At 47.3% G+C, this 18171-nt stretch overlaps 1 protein-coding gene and 1 long non-coding RNA gene across 2 annotated transcripts; both read left to right on the top strand.

Moving 5' to 3' along the window:
- Positions 1-579: 579 nt before the first annotated feature.
- On the top strand, positions 580-4066 carry LOC112542738 (uncharacterized). Its single transcript, XR_015797547.1, has 4 exons — positions 580-735; positions 1184-1226; positions 2005-2056; positions 3567-4066. It is a non-coding gene; the product is annotated as an uncharacterized LOC112542738 (long non-coding RNA).
- A 5724-nt stretch (positions 4067-9790) lies between these two features.
- On the top strand, positions 9791-10712 carry LOC112543100 (proto-oncogene Mas-like). The gene has a single exon (XM_025177267.2). The coding sequence runs from the start codon at positions 9791-9793 to the stop codon at positions 10694-10696; it is 906 nt and encodes a 301-aa protein (XP_025033035.1). The 3' UTR covers positions 10697-10712.
- The last annotated feature ends 7459 nt before the right edge of the window (positions 10713-18171 follow it).

Genomic DNA, 18171 nt, shown 5'->3' with positions numbered 1-18171 from the left:
CAGCAAGTAAGCCTTTTCTGTAGCTGTAGCTGTAGTTATGGACTAGCTGCCCCCCTTGAAATTTGGAGGGCCCCTTTCCTTCTTGCCTTCCAGAAGGCCTTGATCTTCTACGATGTGAAGCGAGCTCAGTTTTTTATTTTTGAGAGAAGACAGTTATGGTGGTATGTAAGAAACTTTTTTTTAACCTTCTGTATATTATTTGCATTTCTGATTGTTAGCTCCCTAGCACTATTTTATATAAAATGGGTAGCCATATTCATTTTTCAAATAAATCCATGGATGCTTCCACCAGGACCTAAGTTTGATGCACAACAGACTTTGGCTTTTTGTGAGCATCTAAAAAGTGAAAGAAAGATGCTGGTTTTGACTGCTAGAAGGGAAATGTATCAAGATGAAAGATGAAATGTTTTTATCTGCAAAATCTTACTTTATTTCCATGTGCTTCTTTATCTTTATTACAGCATGACACACACTCAATATCTGATATTGTAGACAGAAAGGAAATAGCTTCTGAGCAATAAGTGCTGTAAGCATTTTCAGAGTGTGGTCGCTCATATATTTGGAGTCCTACTAGAAAGGGAGATGTTCAAGTATCAGTAAATTCTTCTGGTCTTGCTCCAAAGGGTGTAGGCTCAAGAGCCTGCAGAGAAGATGAATTAATTTCTCATTTCCAAGTGTAGAAGATATAGCAAATTCATCTTTGCTTCTTTCCTGAAAGGATCAATTGACACAGAGGTATGTGACCAGCACCCTTAATATCCAGTAGAAGAGAATATCTGTGGCTCAAGGCTGAACTGTGGAGCCCTTGGTGCTCTATGAGCTTGGTTATTTGCTTGCTGACATTTCATTATCCAACTAAGTAACATCATCAGTGCTGATGACATTACCTAGTTGGCCAATGAAACATTTGCAAGCAAACAACCAAGCTCAGACAGCACCGAGGACTCTACCCTTAATATCTTCAGAAGTGGGTGAGGTGTCGTTTTTCGTGCTATGAGGAAGACATCTTACAGTACCTCCACATGTATTGTGATTTGGAAAGCTATGAAGGATCACACCTACTTAGTAGATACAAAGGGCACCAACAATTCCCCAAAACACTCCTCTCTTGAACAGTTTAGGCAATCAGAACAACAGCCAGGTTTTCTTTCTTTTGATGCCTATATTTTCCTTTAATTTACAGAGTCTTTTTTGCAGAATGGAAGGACAATTCAATCTTTCATCAGGTAGGAACAGCATCTTAGCTATGTTATATATTATATTCCTGTCTTTGGGGACTACTTGTGATAAAGAACGTCTCAGGTGTTTCAAAATACTTAATGAGCTTAATTCAATATCCAGATTCCAGCACCAGAAGATGGACCCTGACATTTTTTGTGAGGGGATGGGAGGGTGATGGCTGCATTGGCATTTTGAGAACATACAGTGGTACAGTCCCAAAATGGCTGCTGAGTGAGTTGCTCACTTATGAAGTAACTCTCTTGGGCAATGTAAGAGTACCAAAAAGCTTGTGCGCCAGAGAGATCCCTGCCTCTTCACCTAGGCAGCATCTTCCAGCCTTGTCCTTTTGAGAGACAGATGGGATAAAGTCAAGCACTATTTTCTTCAAGAAGACTTTAAGAAAAATGAGGCCCAGATGCCTTTTGGGAAAAAAGATGAAGCAAGGCTCCAAATCATAGCTTCCCTTTGAAAATTATGATTGTGTGCATGTGGTTTTGTTTTTTTTTAAATGAAATACCTGATGGGGCAGAAACTATAAGGAGCACCACAGGAGGTGATGACTTCTAATTGGGATCAACCGGAACAAAATATTTGTGATTCTTTCCATGCAAAGCTTCTTTCATATGAATACAAATGCACCCTCACATACACATACACATGGATCACACCATGTGTACACAGCAATACACATGGAAACATGGAAGAAGTTTCTAAAACACACTGGCATTTTGTCTGCCAAGGTTTATTCATTTAATCATAACCTTGCTGTTCCTACTTCCTTAGGGAATAGAATGTTCACAGCCCAGGATGATCGGTGGCCTTCTTACAAGAAGCTGTAAGTATACTGCATTACAAATCTTTTAATTAGAGGATTGAAGGCAACTGTCCACGTAGTTCCAAAAATTTGGAAGAGAAACTTTGTCCCCTGCTCTGCACAACTCTGCAACCTGCATTCTTAACAGTGGATGTTGCCCAACTCATATGCCCCTAAATTGCTTTGGATGAGTGTCTGGGACCACTGAAAAGTTTTGGATTTAGTGCAGGAAATGAGACATATCATCCCCTTTTGGGACATTATGCAGCCACCTCCATTGGCAGCGTGCGTCAAGTTGACAGAGTCCTCATACCCAAAGACATTGATCTCCTGGAGGAAAGAGAGGAAGGATAGAATAAGGGTTGTATGGATACAATTGTTATGATTGTACTGCACCTGGAAATGCATATTCTGTGAGCTTAGCCTCAGTGTTTCTGTGGGTATGTGGGTGTACATATTGCCACTGTGCAACACTTAAGATTTGATTTGCAAACATTGTTTTGGAGAAAGAGAAAGTTCTTACTTCCTACCTGGTAACAAGTCAGCAAAGCAAGTTCATGCTTCCTCTGTAACACAGTCCCAATATAAGGCACATTTGCTTTCAAGGGTTGCAGATGATGCGACATGTGCCATTTGGCTCCACATGTGCTCCAGAGGACCCTTTTGGAATCAAATCCAAAGTGTTGCACTGCTGAAGGGTTTTCAAGTATCTTAGAAGAAGAGCTAGAAAGAGAAGAAGGAAAAGAGGAAAGGGAAGAAGAGAAACTGAGCAGACGGTGGAGGAGATGGGAGTCGTAGGCTTCATTAGAAACCATGATAATGAAAAGGGGCCAAAACATGCATTACAACATAAAGCCAAAAGATTCATAATTGCTCACCATAACATTCTCATGTATCTAAGTCACAGCTGACACCACAATGTAGAAGTTGTACCCTCTTCTTCTCCCATCCCCACAACAATGGCCCCCAGGAGAACTTTCCACAATACCATAATCTGCAGTTTTCTTTCCTGAAGGCATGGAAGTTGGAGAAAAGGTGACATAGGGCTGCATCATCATTCATCTTCTTCTTTGAATTTTCCATACAATCAGAATGTCTGAACTTTAGTTGTCTTTGGCGGAAATCCATGACACCTGCTTGATCACATCCAACTGCCTTAAATGGGACCCCACTGTAGGCTCATGACTGTATGTATGTATGTATGTATGTATTTACAGAAAAGTTCAGCAATCTCATGTTCTCCTGATCTTTAGAACTATAAATTCTATTTTCCTCAAACATAATACCTCATAGTTTGTGGGAAGTCTTGTGGCAAGCAACTGGAGGATTTCTGGATGAAAAGCTTAAGTCTATATTGACTGCAGCAATTAACCAACCTCACCAGCAGAGTGGGATTATGGTGCTATAGTTTACCTTCTTGTTGTAAAAAAACAAAATTGCACACTGATACTTGCAATTAAAAAAAAAAAATCTATATCATCTGTCTGAATTAATAAAGATTTACTCCCCCTTGGTTTCTTTCTGTTAACAGGATTGTGGCGCCTCATGAATCAGTTGAGCATGTTCTTGCATATGAAGGTTCTGCAACAATTTCAGAAGTCTGGGATGTCAGGTTCGGTCAGCACGAGGTTTCAGGGAAGCACGGGGCTGCAGGGAAGCTCGCAACCAGACCACGCGGAATCCACCGGCGGTAGCTAGCGGGGAAAAGAGGAACCGAAAGCGCCGCTAATTAACGAGCCACCTGCGGCCAGCTAAACAGGAAAACCGCAGCGGAAGCTTTTAATTATGAACTGATAACGGCGCGAGCAAGCAAGGAACGGGGCCGCAGGGCAGCGAAACAAGATCGCAACGCAGCACAGAACCCGCGGGTCTGCACGTAGCAGGGAGGAGCCAACCCAGCCGGAGGGGGACTGGCAATCAAGGACAATGGACTCTGACCGACCCTGCCATCATGAACGATCAGGGGGGACATTGGGGGGCCTAATAGCCCACAGCCGCAACGCGATCACGAGGCGGGAAAAAGCGCGGGAAGGGGGAATATAACAAGTGATGCAATTGTACCAAGCCAGTCCTGGCTTTGCTTGTGACTACTACGTTACGCATGAGTAAACCTTCTTTGTGAACCACACGTGTCACGAGAGTTTCTCTGTCGAACGGGGCAAATCTCACATAAAGCCAGGACTGACCGTCAGCGCTACCCGGTACCACCGAGGAGCGTTTTCTTTCTCAATACAGGCATGACCAGCGACGAGGAATCCGTGGGTCAGCTGGAGCGCGAGGGATCCAGGCTCGCGGAAGGGCGGTCGGAGCCGCCCGGGAGCGACGGGGCAGCGGCCAGGGCCGGGCGCACTCCATCCGAGCGGTGGTCGATGGGCGTGAACCAAGGACCAGACGATTCGGGCGTTACGATGACCCGGGGTTCGGGGTTCCGGAACCGTGAGTGGAGCGAGAAATTCGCCCGACTAGAGGAGAGAGTCGAGCGACGCCTAGACGCCGTGGAGGCGATGCTCCAGACCCTACTACAGAGAGTGGGGCCACCGGCGGTGAACGAGGAGGCGAGCGACAGGGGGCGGTCCGACACCCCCGCCGGCACCACCCACGGCGCCCCGGTCGGAGGACCAACGGGCGGCAGACGCCCTGAGACTTCGAGGTATCACTGGGAAGTTCTCAGGGGACCCCGAGCAGCTGCCGCACTTTCTGACGCACGTCAGGGGGTTCATGCAGAGGGGTGGTCACCTATTCGCTAGAGACGAGGACAGGGTATCCTACGTGGCCGAGCTGCTAGATGGCCAAGCCGCCAGCTGGGTGATCGGGCTGTACGATGCCAACGCGGCGGAACTACGGAGTTTCCCGGACTTCATGCAGGCGCTCCGGGACAGATTCGAGGACACATTGAGCGCCAAGCGGGCGGAGGACGACATCCTACAATTCAGACAGCGGGGCAAATCGGTATCGGAATATGCCCTGGAGTTCCGGAGGTTGGCCGAGAAGCTCGCGGACTGGCCGGAGTCCCTGAAGGTGAAGTATTTTAAGAGGGGACTCAACCCAGAGATCCTGGAACGGGCACTGGGGCGGGACGACCCGTCCACAGTGAAGGATTGGATCTGGCTGGCCGGGACGGCGGAATCGGCGTGGCGGCAGATCCAACAGAGCACAAGACGACGGGACCAGACGAGGGACCGGCCGAGGGAGAGGACCCCCGAGGAGAGACGGAGCGGTCGACGGCAGTCCACCGGGAGGCGAGAGGCGACCAGAGCCCCGAATCTGTGCTTCCGATGCGGAGGCAGAGGCCACCGAGCGGCGCAGTGCCCGACGGAGCGGGAAGGCGCCCCACCACGGCCCGAAGTCAAACCCCCGCGTGCGAACGGGAAAAGGACCGGTGACCGACCGCGGAAGGGGGCAGTGGCGGCGGTGACCGAGAAAGGACGCGGGGGGTGGTCGACCCCGGAGACAGCATCCTCCGGAGAGGACTCGGAGCCGGCGGGAAACGAGGCGCGCTCGCACTGAACGGCGTCCCAGTGCGAGCAGGGGAGTCGAGGCGCGCGGACCCAATAGGAGACGAGGACTGCCCACCGTTCCGGGTGAGGATACACGTCCGGGGGTGAGATCCGGAGGGGAGGCGCAGCTACGGGCGCTACTGGACTCGGGCTGCACCCACTGCTTGATGCACCCAGCGGTGGTCTCGGGGCTCGGGCTACAGCTGAGGCGCCTCCGGGAGCCCATTTCATTCAGCCAGTTAGATGGCACGCTGGCAGGGGGGGGGCCAGCTCAGTATTACACCGAGCTGGTCCAGATGACGATCGGGAGTCACCGGGAAGAACTGAGGTTCGTGGTGGTCCCGGTGGCCGACTACGCGGTGGTACTCGGCTTGGCGTGGCTGCGGCGGCGGAACCCACGAGTCGACTGGACGGTGGAGGCAGTGCGGTTCGGGGTCGACAGACCGGCGAGGGGCGAGAGCAGAGGGGACCGAGCCGTGGAGACGGAGGCAGCCGCAACCACCGGCGGACAAGCGGAGGGTCCGGGACACCGGGAGACGGGGCGAGAGCAGATGGGGCCCGAGACCCGGGCGGCAACAGCAACAGCAGCAGCAGCAGCGCCGGGACCCCGGAGACCCGCCACGATCCCGAGGCGAGCGGAGGCAGCGGCGACTGGCGAGGCGACCGCAAAGCGAGGGGCCGGACCCAGGGAACCCCCGACGGGCGGCGGAATCCCGAGGCAGTACCGAGACCTGGCGGCAGCGTTCGGGGAGAAGGAGTCTGACCAGCTCCCACCACACCGGCCCAGTGATTGCGCCATCGAGCTAGAGCCAGGAGCGACCCTGCCTAAGCCAAAAATGTACTCCCTGTCGAGGAGGGAGATGGGAGCCCTGCGCGAGTTCATAGACAAGAACCTAGCACGGGGATTCATCCAACCCGCGAAGTCACCATTAGCGGCCCCGGTGTTATTCCGGGAGAAGAAGGACGGCTCGCTCCGTATGTGCGTAGACTACCGGGGGCTGAACGCAATCAGCACGGAGTACAAATACCCCCTCCCCCTGATGAAGGACTTGATGTCGCATCTGTCGAAGGGGAGGGTGTTCACAAAACTGGACTTGCGCGAAGCCTACTTCAGAGTTAGGATTCGCGCAAAGATGAGTGGAAGACGGCGTTCAACACCCCGCTCGGAAGCTACCAGTTTTCCGTGATGCCGTTCGGATTAAAAGGGGCCCCGGGGGTATTTATGCAGCTAATTAATGAGGTGCTGCACGACCTACTCTACCGGGGTGTCCTGGTCTACCTGGACGACATCCTCATCTACACCGAGACCCTGGCGGAGCACGTGAGCCTGGTGCGCACGGTGCTCCAGAGACTGCTGAAGGCACAGCTGTACGCAAAGCTCTCGAAATGCGAGTTCCATCGAGAGCAACTAGACTACCTCGGCTACCGAATATCCAGCCGGGGAATTGAGATGGACCCGGCGAAAGTAAGGGATGTCCTGGGCTGGGAAGCGCCGCGAACCCGGAGGCAACTCCAAAGCTTCCTAGGGTTTGCGAACTTCTATCGTCAGTTCATCCCGAACTTCGCCCAAATCGCCCTTCCCCTAACCGACCTGCTAAAAACCAAGGGCACTGGGAAACCCCCCAAGCCCAGCATGGCACTCGCGTGGACTGCAGAATGCCAGGGGGCGTTTCAGGAACTAAAACAGCGGTTCACCGCGGAGCCGATCCTGCGCCATCCCGACCCAGACCGGCGGTTTATAATCCAAGTGGATGCATCAGACGTGGCAACGGGAGCAGTCCTGCTCCAACCCAGCCCGGAGGGGCCATCCACCCGTGCGCCTACGCCTCCCGCAAATTCACCGAGACGGAGAGGAGGTGGATGGTGTGGGAGAAAGAGGCGTACGCGGTCAAGTGGGCGCTGGCCACGTGGAGGCATCTACTGGAGGGGTCAACTGAACCGTTCGAGGTGTGGACGGACCATAAGAACCTCGAGGCCCTGAAGACCCCGCGTAAGCTATCCCCCAAACAGGCACGGTGGTCCCAATACTTCGGGAGGTTCAGGTTCACACTGAAACACATCCCCGGGAAGCGCAACTTCTTAGCGGATGGACTGTCTCGCATGCCCCAACACACCAGCCTACGGGAGGAGATCGTGGACTCCGTCATCCCCGCCAGCAGGCTGGCTGCAAAGGCGGTGACCCGAAGCCAGACCAAGGGGGAGCGACGGGACGCGGCGTCTGAAGTAAGGCAAGGGTTCGCGGAGGCAGCGGAGCGGGACGGTTGGCTCAAGCAGAACCGAGAGGCGCTAACCGGCCAAGAGGGGTTGTGGTGGCACGAAGGAAAGCTGTACGTGCCCGAGGGTTGCCGACGGGAGGTCATGGAGAGAGCCCACGACAGCCGGAGCGCGGGGCATTACGGCTTCGTAAAGACACTCCACTTAATCCGGCGGCAGTTTTGGTGGCCCACGCTCCGGAAGGACGTGGAGGAGTACTCGGGGGGTTGCCCGGTGTGCGCAACAGCGAAAGGAGCCAAAGGCAAACCTAGAGGCCTACTCCAGCCGGTAGCGGAACCCGACGGCCCTTGGCAAGAGGTCGCCATGGACTTCATAGTGGAGCTCCCGGAGAGTAAGGGGAAGACCGCCATTTGGGTGGTCACGGACTTATTCTCCAAACAAGCGCACTTTGTAGCGTGCCGGCGAGTCCCCACGGCCGAGGGGCTGGCGAAACTGTTCGTGCAACATGTCTACCGACTCCACGGCGCACCTCGACGTATCGTCAGCGATCGGGGCGGCAACTTCATCGCGCGGTTCTGGCGGGAGTTCCTGAAGCGGGTGGGGACGAAACAAGCCCTATCCTCCGCGGCGCACCCGCAGACGGACGGAGCCACGGAACGCCTGAACGGGGGGCTCGAACAGTACCTGCGCTGCTACGTGGGGCACCAACAGGACGATTGGGCGGAGCTACTACCATTCGCGGAGGTGGCATACAACAACGCCGTCCACAAGAGCACCGGGTTCTCTCCGTTCAAAGTAGCCACCGGGAGAGATTTCGTCCCCATGCCGGAGCTGCCTCAGCCGGAATCCCAGATCAACTCCCTGGACGCCTGGTTCGCCCAAATCGACGAAACCCAGCGAGCGGCGCACGCGGCATTGCAAAGAGCCAAAGCCGACTACAAGAAGCACGCGGACCGCAAGAGGCTCCCCGAGGAAAAGTGGAAAGTGGGGGACCAGGTGTATCTGTCAACCAAAAACCTAAAGACGCACCAGGCATCGAAAAAACTCAGCCCGAGGTTTGTGGGGCCGTTCCCCATTTCGGAGGTCATCAATCCGGTGACCGTCAGGCTGACGCTCCCGAAAAGCCTCGGGAAGATCCACCCGGTGTTCCATTGCAGCCTGCTAAAGTTGCACCAGCCGGGGAACGCCTGGCACAAGGCGGAGGGAGTACCACCACCCATCATGGTCGGGGGGGAGCAGCATTTCGAAATCAACCGGATACTGGACGCCCGGAGGCACAAGGGGCAGACCCAGCTCCTAGTGCAATGGAAACATTTCCCCAAGTCCCACAGCGAATGGGTGAGTAAAACCCACATAAGGGCGCCGGACCTAGTGCGGGACTTTTACAGTAAATACCCCGGGAAGCCGAAATAGGACCGAGGGGGGGGAGTTGTCGTCAGGGGGGCGGCATGTCAGGTTCGGTCAGCACGAGGTTTCAGGGAAGCACGGGGCTGCAGGGAAGCTCGCAACCAGACCACGCGGAATCCACCGGCGGTAGCTAGCGGGGAAAAGAGGAACCGAAAGCGCCGCTAATTAACGAGCCACCTGCGGCCAGCTAAACAGGAAAACCGCAGCGGAAGCTTTTAATTATGAACTGATAACGGCGCGAGCAAGCAAGGAACGGGGCCGCAGGGCAGCGAAACAAGATCGCAACGCAGCACAGAACCCGCGGGTCTGCACGTAGCAGGGAGGAGCCAACCCAGCCGGAGGGGGACTGGCAATCAAGGACAATGGACTCTGACCGACCCTGCCATCATGAACGATCAGGGGGGACATTGGGGGGCCTAATAGCCCACAGCCGCAACGCGATCACGAGGCGGGAAAAAGCGCGGGAAGGGGGGAATATAACAAGTGATGCAATTGTACCAAGCCAGTCCTGGCTTTGCTTGTGACTACTACGTTACGCATGAGTAAACCTTCTTTGTGAACCACACGTGTCACGAGAGTTTCTCTGTCGAACGGGGCAAATCTCACATGGGAAACTTCTGTGAAATTTACTGACACCATGGAAACATCTGTTACTCCTTATGGTCAACTCTTCCATAATTTAACACAAAATATTATAACCGGCTTCACTATTGTTAGTTGTATTTTGGGCCTGGTGGGAAATGGAAGGATGATTTATCTACTGGCCTATTCTGTTAAGAGGAATTCTTTCACCACATACATCCTGAATCTCTCCATCGCTGATTTTGGGGTCCTCATATCCCTCATTGTGTCGTTTATATTTGTGGCTTTCTCAATTCTGTTTGCAAGAGCTTACCTTCTCGATACCTTTTTCTTTTTCTTTTTCGAGCTCTTTTTCTTCACCTATTCTTCTAGCCAGTTTCTCCTGATGGCCATCAGCCTGGACAGGTGCGTGGCTGTCCTCTTCCCACTGTGGCATCACTGTCATCGTCCGCCATATTTGTCTGCCATTGTTTGTGGCATCATATGGACCCTCTCCTTCCTGCTCACTGCAGTGCACTTCATTCTCCACCAGACCAGGAGCTTTGGAAGTTCACCTTTAGTTTACCAGCTGATTGTGAATGGTTTACTTTGCATGCCGCTCATGGTTGTGTCCACTGTGACCCTCTTGTTCCACGTGGGCTCAAAAGCACAATGCAAGCAAAGGAAGCTGCTGACCGCCATCTTGCTGGCTCTCCTTTTCTTCCTCCTTTTTTCTGTCCCAATGAATGTCGTTTATGTCTTAGAATATTTGGATCCCCCTCATTACATTCTCATGACAATTGGCATAGGATGTGCTGCTCTCAACAGCAGCATCAACCCCCTCCTCTATTTCTTAGTCGGGAGGAAACAGACAGGAAAGGATCAGCCCAGAGCATCTTTGAGGGTTGCTCTGCAAAGAGTCTTCAGGGATGAGCAGGACAAGCCAGAAAAGCAGAAGACCATGGAGGAAGACCAGTTGTGAAGAGTCACTATAACTGTATATTCATTTTTTAAGCCATAGGTATATATCATTCAATATGAACATTCAAAGTTGATACAATTTACCAAACAAAACTGCTAAACATAAAACAATATAAACAAGAAATATTGCTGTATACATAATTTTCAAAGTGACAAAGTTTATACAGAAAATTCCTTGCTTTTTATCATTCCTTTTTATTTCATAATATCTGCTGTTAGAAATAATTATTACATCTTAGTATATGAAACTTTAAATATGTGTGGCCTCTATGCTTGCAAATGTTTTTCCTTGTTACATATTTTCCAAGGTCTTTTCACCAAATTACAGACTTTCAAAAATTTACTTAAGCAGCATAATCTACATTTTGGTTTTTTCTTTTCCGAATAAAGTTGCCAATATATTTGTTATCTTTGTCTGATTTATTTCCAAGGCTGGAAAAGCTCCAAACTTTGACGTAGATTAATCCCTGTTTATATTTTTAATCAAGATTATTAGAGCTTACATCCACTTATAGATTATGTATAAGTGAAGTCTCCTTCAAGTCAGTCTTTATTCTTCAACACCATATGGTTGCTCCTGCCTCACCAGCAGCATCAGCCAATGATTTATTTCTTAGTTGAAGACGAGATCAAAACGGACCAGGCCAGCCTTGCAGAGAATTTTCATCAATTAGCCAGGGAGAACAGAAAACTATGAAGGAAGACCAGTCATGATGACCCCTTACAGGAGTAAAAGAGCAAATGCTATATCTCATTTTTAATGTTTCAACTCACTGTTTTATTTGACAGAAGAATATATGGCTTCATTTAAAACATGTCAAACTGATCTAAGTAATGATAGAAAGTAGCAAAAGGAAAAATGAAAAGAGGAAACCTTGCTGTAAATAGTTTCACAAAATAAAATATTGCATTTATGATCCTGAAAATTTCAGACTTTATATTTTATTACAGTCTATTTTACAATAACAGCTTTATTATTTTTGAAAAGTTTGCTTCCTGCTCTTCTTTCTTTTCTTTTCTTTTCTTTTCTTTTCTTTTCTTTTCTTTCTTTCTTTCTTTCTTTCTTTCTTTCTTTCTTTCTTTCTTTCTTTCTTTCTTTCTTTTTGACTCTACTTGAAAAATATGTAGTTTCTATCATTCTGAATCTTTCTTCTTGCTACATGCCTTCCAAGCTTGGATTAAGAACAAACTTTACTGACATTTCAAGTCCTTATTTCTAAAAGGCCATGGCCTCACCTGGTAACATGCCAGGATGATGGGACCTTAGTAGACCTTGCCTCCCATCCATCACACTCATCTTGGTTTGTATTCTCTATGGCTGCCTTTGAGACAGAGTTTCTAATTATGCCCAGTTAAACAGCTGGCTGAGAACTGGAGGATGAAACCTTTCCTGTAAGGAATACTATATAAACTGAGATGTTGGGAAGCCCCTGGTTGAATCTCAATGTAGACCTAGGACAGGAACCTCCTGTCCAAGTCTGCTGTGAAGATTGTCTCCTTCTTCCCGCCAGAAGTTCCTGGTATCTGACCAGGGTGTGCATTGGCTCTTTTGATGAGGTGTCCTTTTCTGTATATGTATTCAGTAAAACATGAACTGTTTCCCAGTGACAAAGGAATACAGTGCACAGTGATTTCCTAGGATCCATTAAGGAACTATGTGGTGCCTGTTTACTGCACTCAGATCAATCAGATTGATCTTCATGCTGCTGTCACTATTGGACACTTTGGAGGAAGAGAATCTGCGCTGTTGAAGATGTAACTGAACTACGCCATGATCAGCATGGCTAACGAAGCTGAGAGGCCCACAAGTTGCCTGTGCCAGCTCCAGATGAATCATAGGTGATTCTAATCCAGCATTTAGTTTGCATAAATGGATACAGTACCTCTAGGGTGGTCAGAAGGTACAAAGGTAACAGTCCCCTCAATCCCTCATATTTAGAGGTTACAATGCCATCCATGTTAGTGTCCATCATGAAACTGGGGTATAAAATTTCAGAATTATGGACTATGTGAGGAATACCTTTTATCTGTCTTAAATCAATTCAATGTCATTGGATAATCACAGGTTGTAGGGAAACTAACTAACTAACTACCTAACTAACTAACTAACATCTCCCTTCTCTTAACGTATAGCGATTCTTGGAAGTAATGTCAGGGTTGCAGAAGTGGGTGGGGTTCAGTTTTCATGACATAAGGAAGAAGTGTTCATGTCACCTCCATATGAACTCTTAAAGTGAAAAGCTAACAGAGGTCAGACCTGCTTCTACTGTTTCCCATGGAAATTCCATTGCTACAGGCTAGACTGGGAAGCTGAAGAATCATTCTGAAAATGGCAATGGAAAACCAATTCCATATTATTGCAAAAAAGCAAAACTTGTTTGTGTCTGGGTAGTCATCAGGACCTGAGCTGACTCAGAAGACACTTTGTGCTTTTACAGACATTTTAAATATTATGGAGCAATGCTGGCTTCTGCCCTCCACATAAAGGGATCCAGTTTGGCTCCAAGGTACCCTTTTATCAGTAATCAGAAATATCTCTACCAAACTTGGTCCCAACTTTTCCTAGGAATCGCTCTATCAAGATTGGCCCCAAAATATTTTAAGAACATTGCTTACTTTATCAGATGCTCCATTCGATTAGGCACGGTCATGTCCCAAGCATTCAGATTGTACTCCTTAGGTAGGACATTTATCTCTAGCCTATTAAACCTTCAGGATTAGAAAGTTCTTTTTTAAGAAATTAGAAACAGAAATGGTTGAACATTGGAATTTTGCAAGCAGATTTGTTGAAACCTGTCAAACTTCCATATTAAGTATTTTGATCCAAAGCAATGTTTGTATAAGAAAAACATTGTTCATGTAGATGGAAGAATAGTGACCAAATTGGAATAAACACATTCTATAGAAAAACTTTTTATTATCTTACGTTTTCAGCTAAAAACTTTTTATTATCTTATGTTTTCAGCTAAAAATTTCCTAGTAGTTCAGTGTATTGTGATAAGAAGCCTAGCAGTTAACAAAAGGAACTGAATTAGCATCTCGTACTGCATCAGTTTTTATGTATCAGGAAAAATGGACAGTAAACTAATAGCAAGACTCAGTGTTAATTTAAGATGATTTTCCCCGTTCTTTAAAAATTTTTGACCCTTCATCACTAATTGGCCATTGTCCCTGAGATGATAATATCACAATTTTACTTACAATCCCACCAATACAGTCTAGATATGTTATAATTCATGTAATATAATTTTGTGAAAGGTAAATGTACCTATGGATTATCATCATGGAAATTCTTGAAGAAGTCCTGATGGGGATATAAAAACAAATTGTATCCCAACGAAACTCATTGGGATCCCAAATTTCTAGTTAAATTGGCCACACGGAGGAGATACCCTTGATTTTAAATAAAGCAGATATACATCATTCTTCAAGTATAGTTATGAATAGTAATGAAGAATCTAATAAGCATATGAGCTATACAAGACGGTAAGCTACCTCAGTCACAAAGGAAACAAAAGCTTACAAAAGTTAATTAGAATTTAAAAAAAGAGAATTCCCCCTCCCCCCAAACCACAATATATTAATAATACAATGAATAAGAGTTTCCAATATGACATCAGCAAAGAACCAACACATCCAATAATGGGTGTTATACCCCAGAGAGAAGCAGTCTTGGGCTGCATCAACAGAAAGCTAGTATCAAGCTCAACAGAAGTGATAGTACCGCTCTACACCACACTGGTGAGCCAACGTTTGGAATACTGCATCCAGTTCTGGTCCCCACAACACAAGAAAGATGCTGAGACCCTAGAAAGAGTACAGAGAAGAGCAACAAAGATGATTAAGGGTCTGGAGGGCAAATCCTATGAATAACGGCTAAAGGAACTAGGTGTGTTTAGCTTAACGAAGAGAAGATTGAGGGGAGATGTGATAGCAGTCCTCCAATACTTGAAGGGCTCCCCCAAGGAAGAGGGCATTGATTTATTCTCCATAGCATCTGAGGGTAGGACAAGAAGCAGTGGGTGGAAGCTCGTCAGAGGGAGATCCATCCTGGAAATAAGGAGGAATTTCCTGACAGTGAGCACTATTAAACAGTCGAACAGCTCACCTCCAGGAGTTGGGGGTGCTCCATTGCTGGAGGTTTTCAAGAAAAGATTGGACAACCTTTTGTCTGAGTCAGTATGAGGACTCCTCCTTGGGCAGGGGGTTGGTCTAGAAGATCTCCAAGGTCCCTTCCAACCCTATGATTCTGTGATTGTGATCTTATGAATATATGCTATAAGCAGAAAACAAGGCCAGGCAATGAAGGCAGGAAGCAGAAAAACACAATGGGATTGGGTGAGGGTTCAGCCAGGTTTTCCATTGATGAAGGTAACCACAGCAAAAGAGTGTGATAACCACAACAGTTGGCAGGAGGAAATGACTAATTTCTCCAGTACCAAAGTTCCTTAGCAACAGAAAATATGACATTTGTTTCTGAATCTGCCCAGTGATAACATTAGGTGAAGCAAAGAAAGGAAGGAAGGTTGTTCGGTGTCCAGTCCAAGGCACTCATTTCTCTCCAGGGCAGCAAAGGGAGCAGATTCTATCAGGATCTAGATTTCTGTAACACAGGTAAGACAAATTTTCAAGTTAATTTCAGGGAGTTGATTGTAAACCATCCTTTTCTAGGGCCTGTTGGAAGAGCCTTTAAAGAGATCTTGAAAGATTTGCAAAAGTGCAGAAGGCTTGGAGCCATACCAATTTCGGAAGGAATGTAGCTCCATAGGGTAGACACGGTCACAGAGAAGACCTATAACTTAGGTCCTGCAAAAGACATTCTTGATAAATGGGACCTGGAGTGAACCAAGTGGGCCAGATCTTACTGGCCAGGCAGAAACAAATTTTAAAAAGTGGTCCCATAGGTGTCCAAGTCTTATGCCATTAGAAGCCTTTATGGGTGACAACCAATGCTTTGAATTACACCTGGAAGCCTGCTGGTAACCAGTGCAACTCACAAAGTAGAGCTGTCACATGAGCAAAATGAAAAATGCCCACCACTACTCAGGCTGCTGTGTTCTGGACCAACTGTAGTTCTTAGTGCTCTTCAAGCAAAGCTCCATATGAGATGCCTTCTGCATCCTGAAAAGCACCACAGGGTTCCAACTTTTTTTTACCTGCATGGCCCCAACTAACCCTTTTCAACCCAATATATGTTCTCAACAACATATGCTGACATGTATAATCTGTTAAGTCTTCTAATGAACCTCACATTTACTAGAAAGCTAGAAAAAGGATTTATTTCTCCATTCCATTTAGTGTAAATTTTCATGCAAACATTTCAAAAATCACTAATATTTGCAGATAAAGGATGAAACAGACTTTGAGTTCAATTTCAGTTGCTTCCTCATTCTCACAGAAGTTGTAAACAGGGATGAGATTAGATTATCTTTAAATGTTTCTTTTGCATAAAATTTGTATAAACTCTTTCCAAGTTTATAGCAAAATATTAAGCAAGTTTTTCTTTAACTTGGAAATCTACTCTTGTTGCTGAACAAATTCTGCTTTCTTACCACATGTACTTCAAATACAGACCAAACTGCATTCATCAAAGAACTCCAGGTTTCTGGACTTCCTTGGATTCTTGAAGAGACCTGCTGGTTCTCACCAGGGATTCTTCCCAATCATCACCAGGTATGTCCACAGTAAAGGTAGAACTTCCATCATGGTAACTGTTATATGAAAGAACTCTTTCTCTTGAACTCTTTCTTGAACTCTTTCTGAGTTTAGGATGAGTCTCAGGAACTGCAAGGATGAGATTACTTGACAATATGATTTCTTACAAAAAGGTATCCATCTCAGATCACCAGTTATTAAAAAAAAAAAAAAAAAAATCAGTTTAACAGTTGGGTGGAGGAGACAACAATTTCTTCCTCAGCTCTGTAAGTCTTAGCCAACATAACCAACGGCTTGCCATAAAAGCACCAGTGGCCCCAACTGACTTCTCGCATCTCCTTGGAGCCTGTGTGGGTGTTTCTGAAACATCCACTATTGTGTGTGCGTGGAATCAAAATGCAGGACTCAAATGCAAAATGATCAAGGCTTCACTGCAGGATTTATTAGACAGTGCACACTGGAGGGAACCCATCAAGGGTTAGTGGGAGACATTCCCCTACAGGCAGAATGGATGCTCTGTTATTTATACACTTCTACAAGAAGGGGAAGAGAAAAAGAATGCATACACATATATATTCATGCGATGATGCAGGCATACATTAGCAAGCAATAGATCTCAAGTTACTTTCTGCCCCCCTTCTTATCTCATCCTCTTTCGAGACAGATGTCTTGTGTATTTGCCCCTCTTCCTCTCTGCTATCTTCAAGGAAAACAGTAGCCTTAATACGAGGAAGTAACAAGTGAGTTCAAGGTGCCAAATGCCAGGAAGAACTGTGAGATAAGATGCCTTGTGCAAAGGGATGTTTGTGAGAAGGCTTTGAGGTCAGGCTTTTTACAATCAACGCAGTTCACGCCAGTTGGATAAATTCTTGCCAGCCAGCCAGCTTCAAGGGTGCCGCACATTCCTTTATATTTCAATTTATTAAGGTGATCCCATTCATCTGACGCCTCTAAACACTTCCTTCCTTCACCCAAAGATGTATTTTCCTCACATGTGCCTTATAGCGTTCCATCTTGTGCCACTGTGAATTATTAGCACGGGGCCAGTCCTCCTTTAGTGAGGGCTCAGGCCTGACCATTGGTCCCACAGCCCTTATCAAGTTCTAATCTGCAGTGACTCATAAATCTGCTTCCATCATGGTAACTGTTATATGAAAGAACTCTTTCTCTTGAACTCTTTCTTGAACTCTTTCTGAGTTTAGGATGAGTCTCTGAGTTTAGGATGAGTCAGGATGTTCTGGACAGATGTGGTTACTTCTCAAGAACATCCTTTCCTTTCCAATGATTGTCAGAAGGTGGCTGGTGTGGGTCTTCCGGGCTGTGTGGCCGTGTTCTTGAAGTTTTGTTTCCTAACGTTTCGCCAGCACCTGGCGCCACGCCAGGTGCTGGCGAAACGTTAGGAAACAAAACTTCAAGAACACGGCCACACAGCCCGGAAGACCCACACCAGCCATCGTATGCCGGCCGTGAAAGCCTTCGACAATAGATTGTCAGAAGGTTTGTGAAGATGCCCTTTTCTGGCCTACTTCTTCTCCTGCTGACATTTTCCCCACCCATGACCCAATTCTAAGCTCCTCATTTTCATTCTAGAGCATCTTCTCTGGATGTATCTTGTGTGGGGCAACTGCACTCCTTAACTACATTTTTCAGGTCATAGACAGCAGAGTTATTTCAGTAATTGTCTCCTATCCTACCAAATGTTTTTGTGTTTTTGTTTTGTTTATTCCTTTTTTCCCCCTTTTCCCCTGCACTTTCTCCTCCCTATTCATTCCTTTCTCAACTCAAGGAATTACTCATTTTATATCATTGAAAAAATATTTC

This window comes from Python bivittatus, unplaced genomic scaffold (assembly GCF_059951505.1).
Source record: "Python bivittatus isolate LINGU-HERP-01145 unplaced genomic scaffold, Pbiv_v1 ctg000590_np1212, whole genome shotgun sequence".
Classification (NCBI taxonomy): Eukaryota; Metazoa; Chordata; class Lepidosauria; order Squamata; family Pythonidae; genus Python; species Python bivittatus.
Note: the sequence above shows the minus strand (reverse complement) of the source record. Positions and strands in the feature narration are given on the sequence as shown.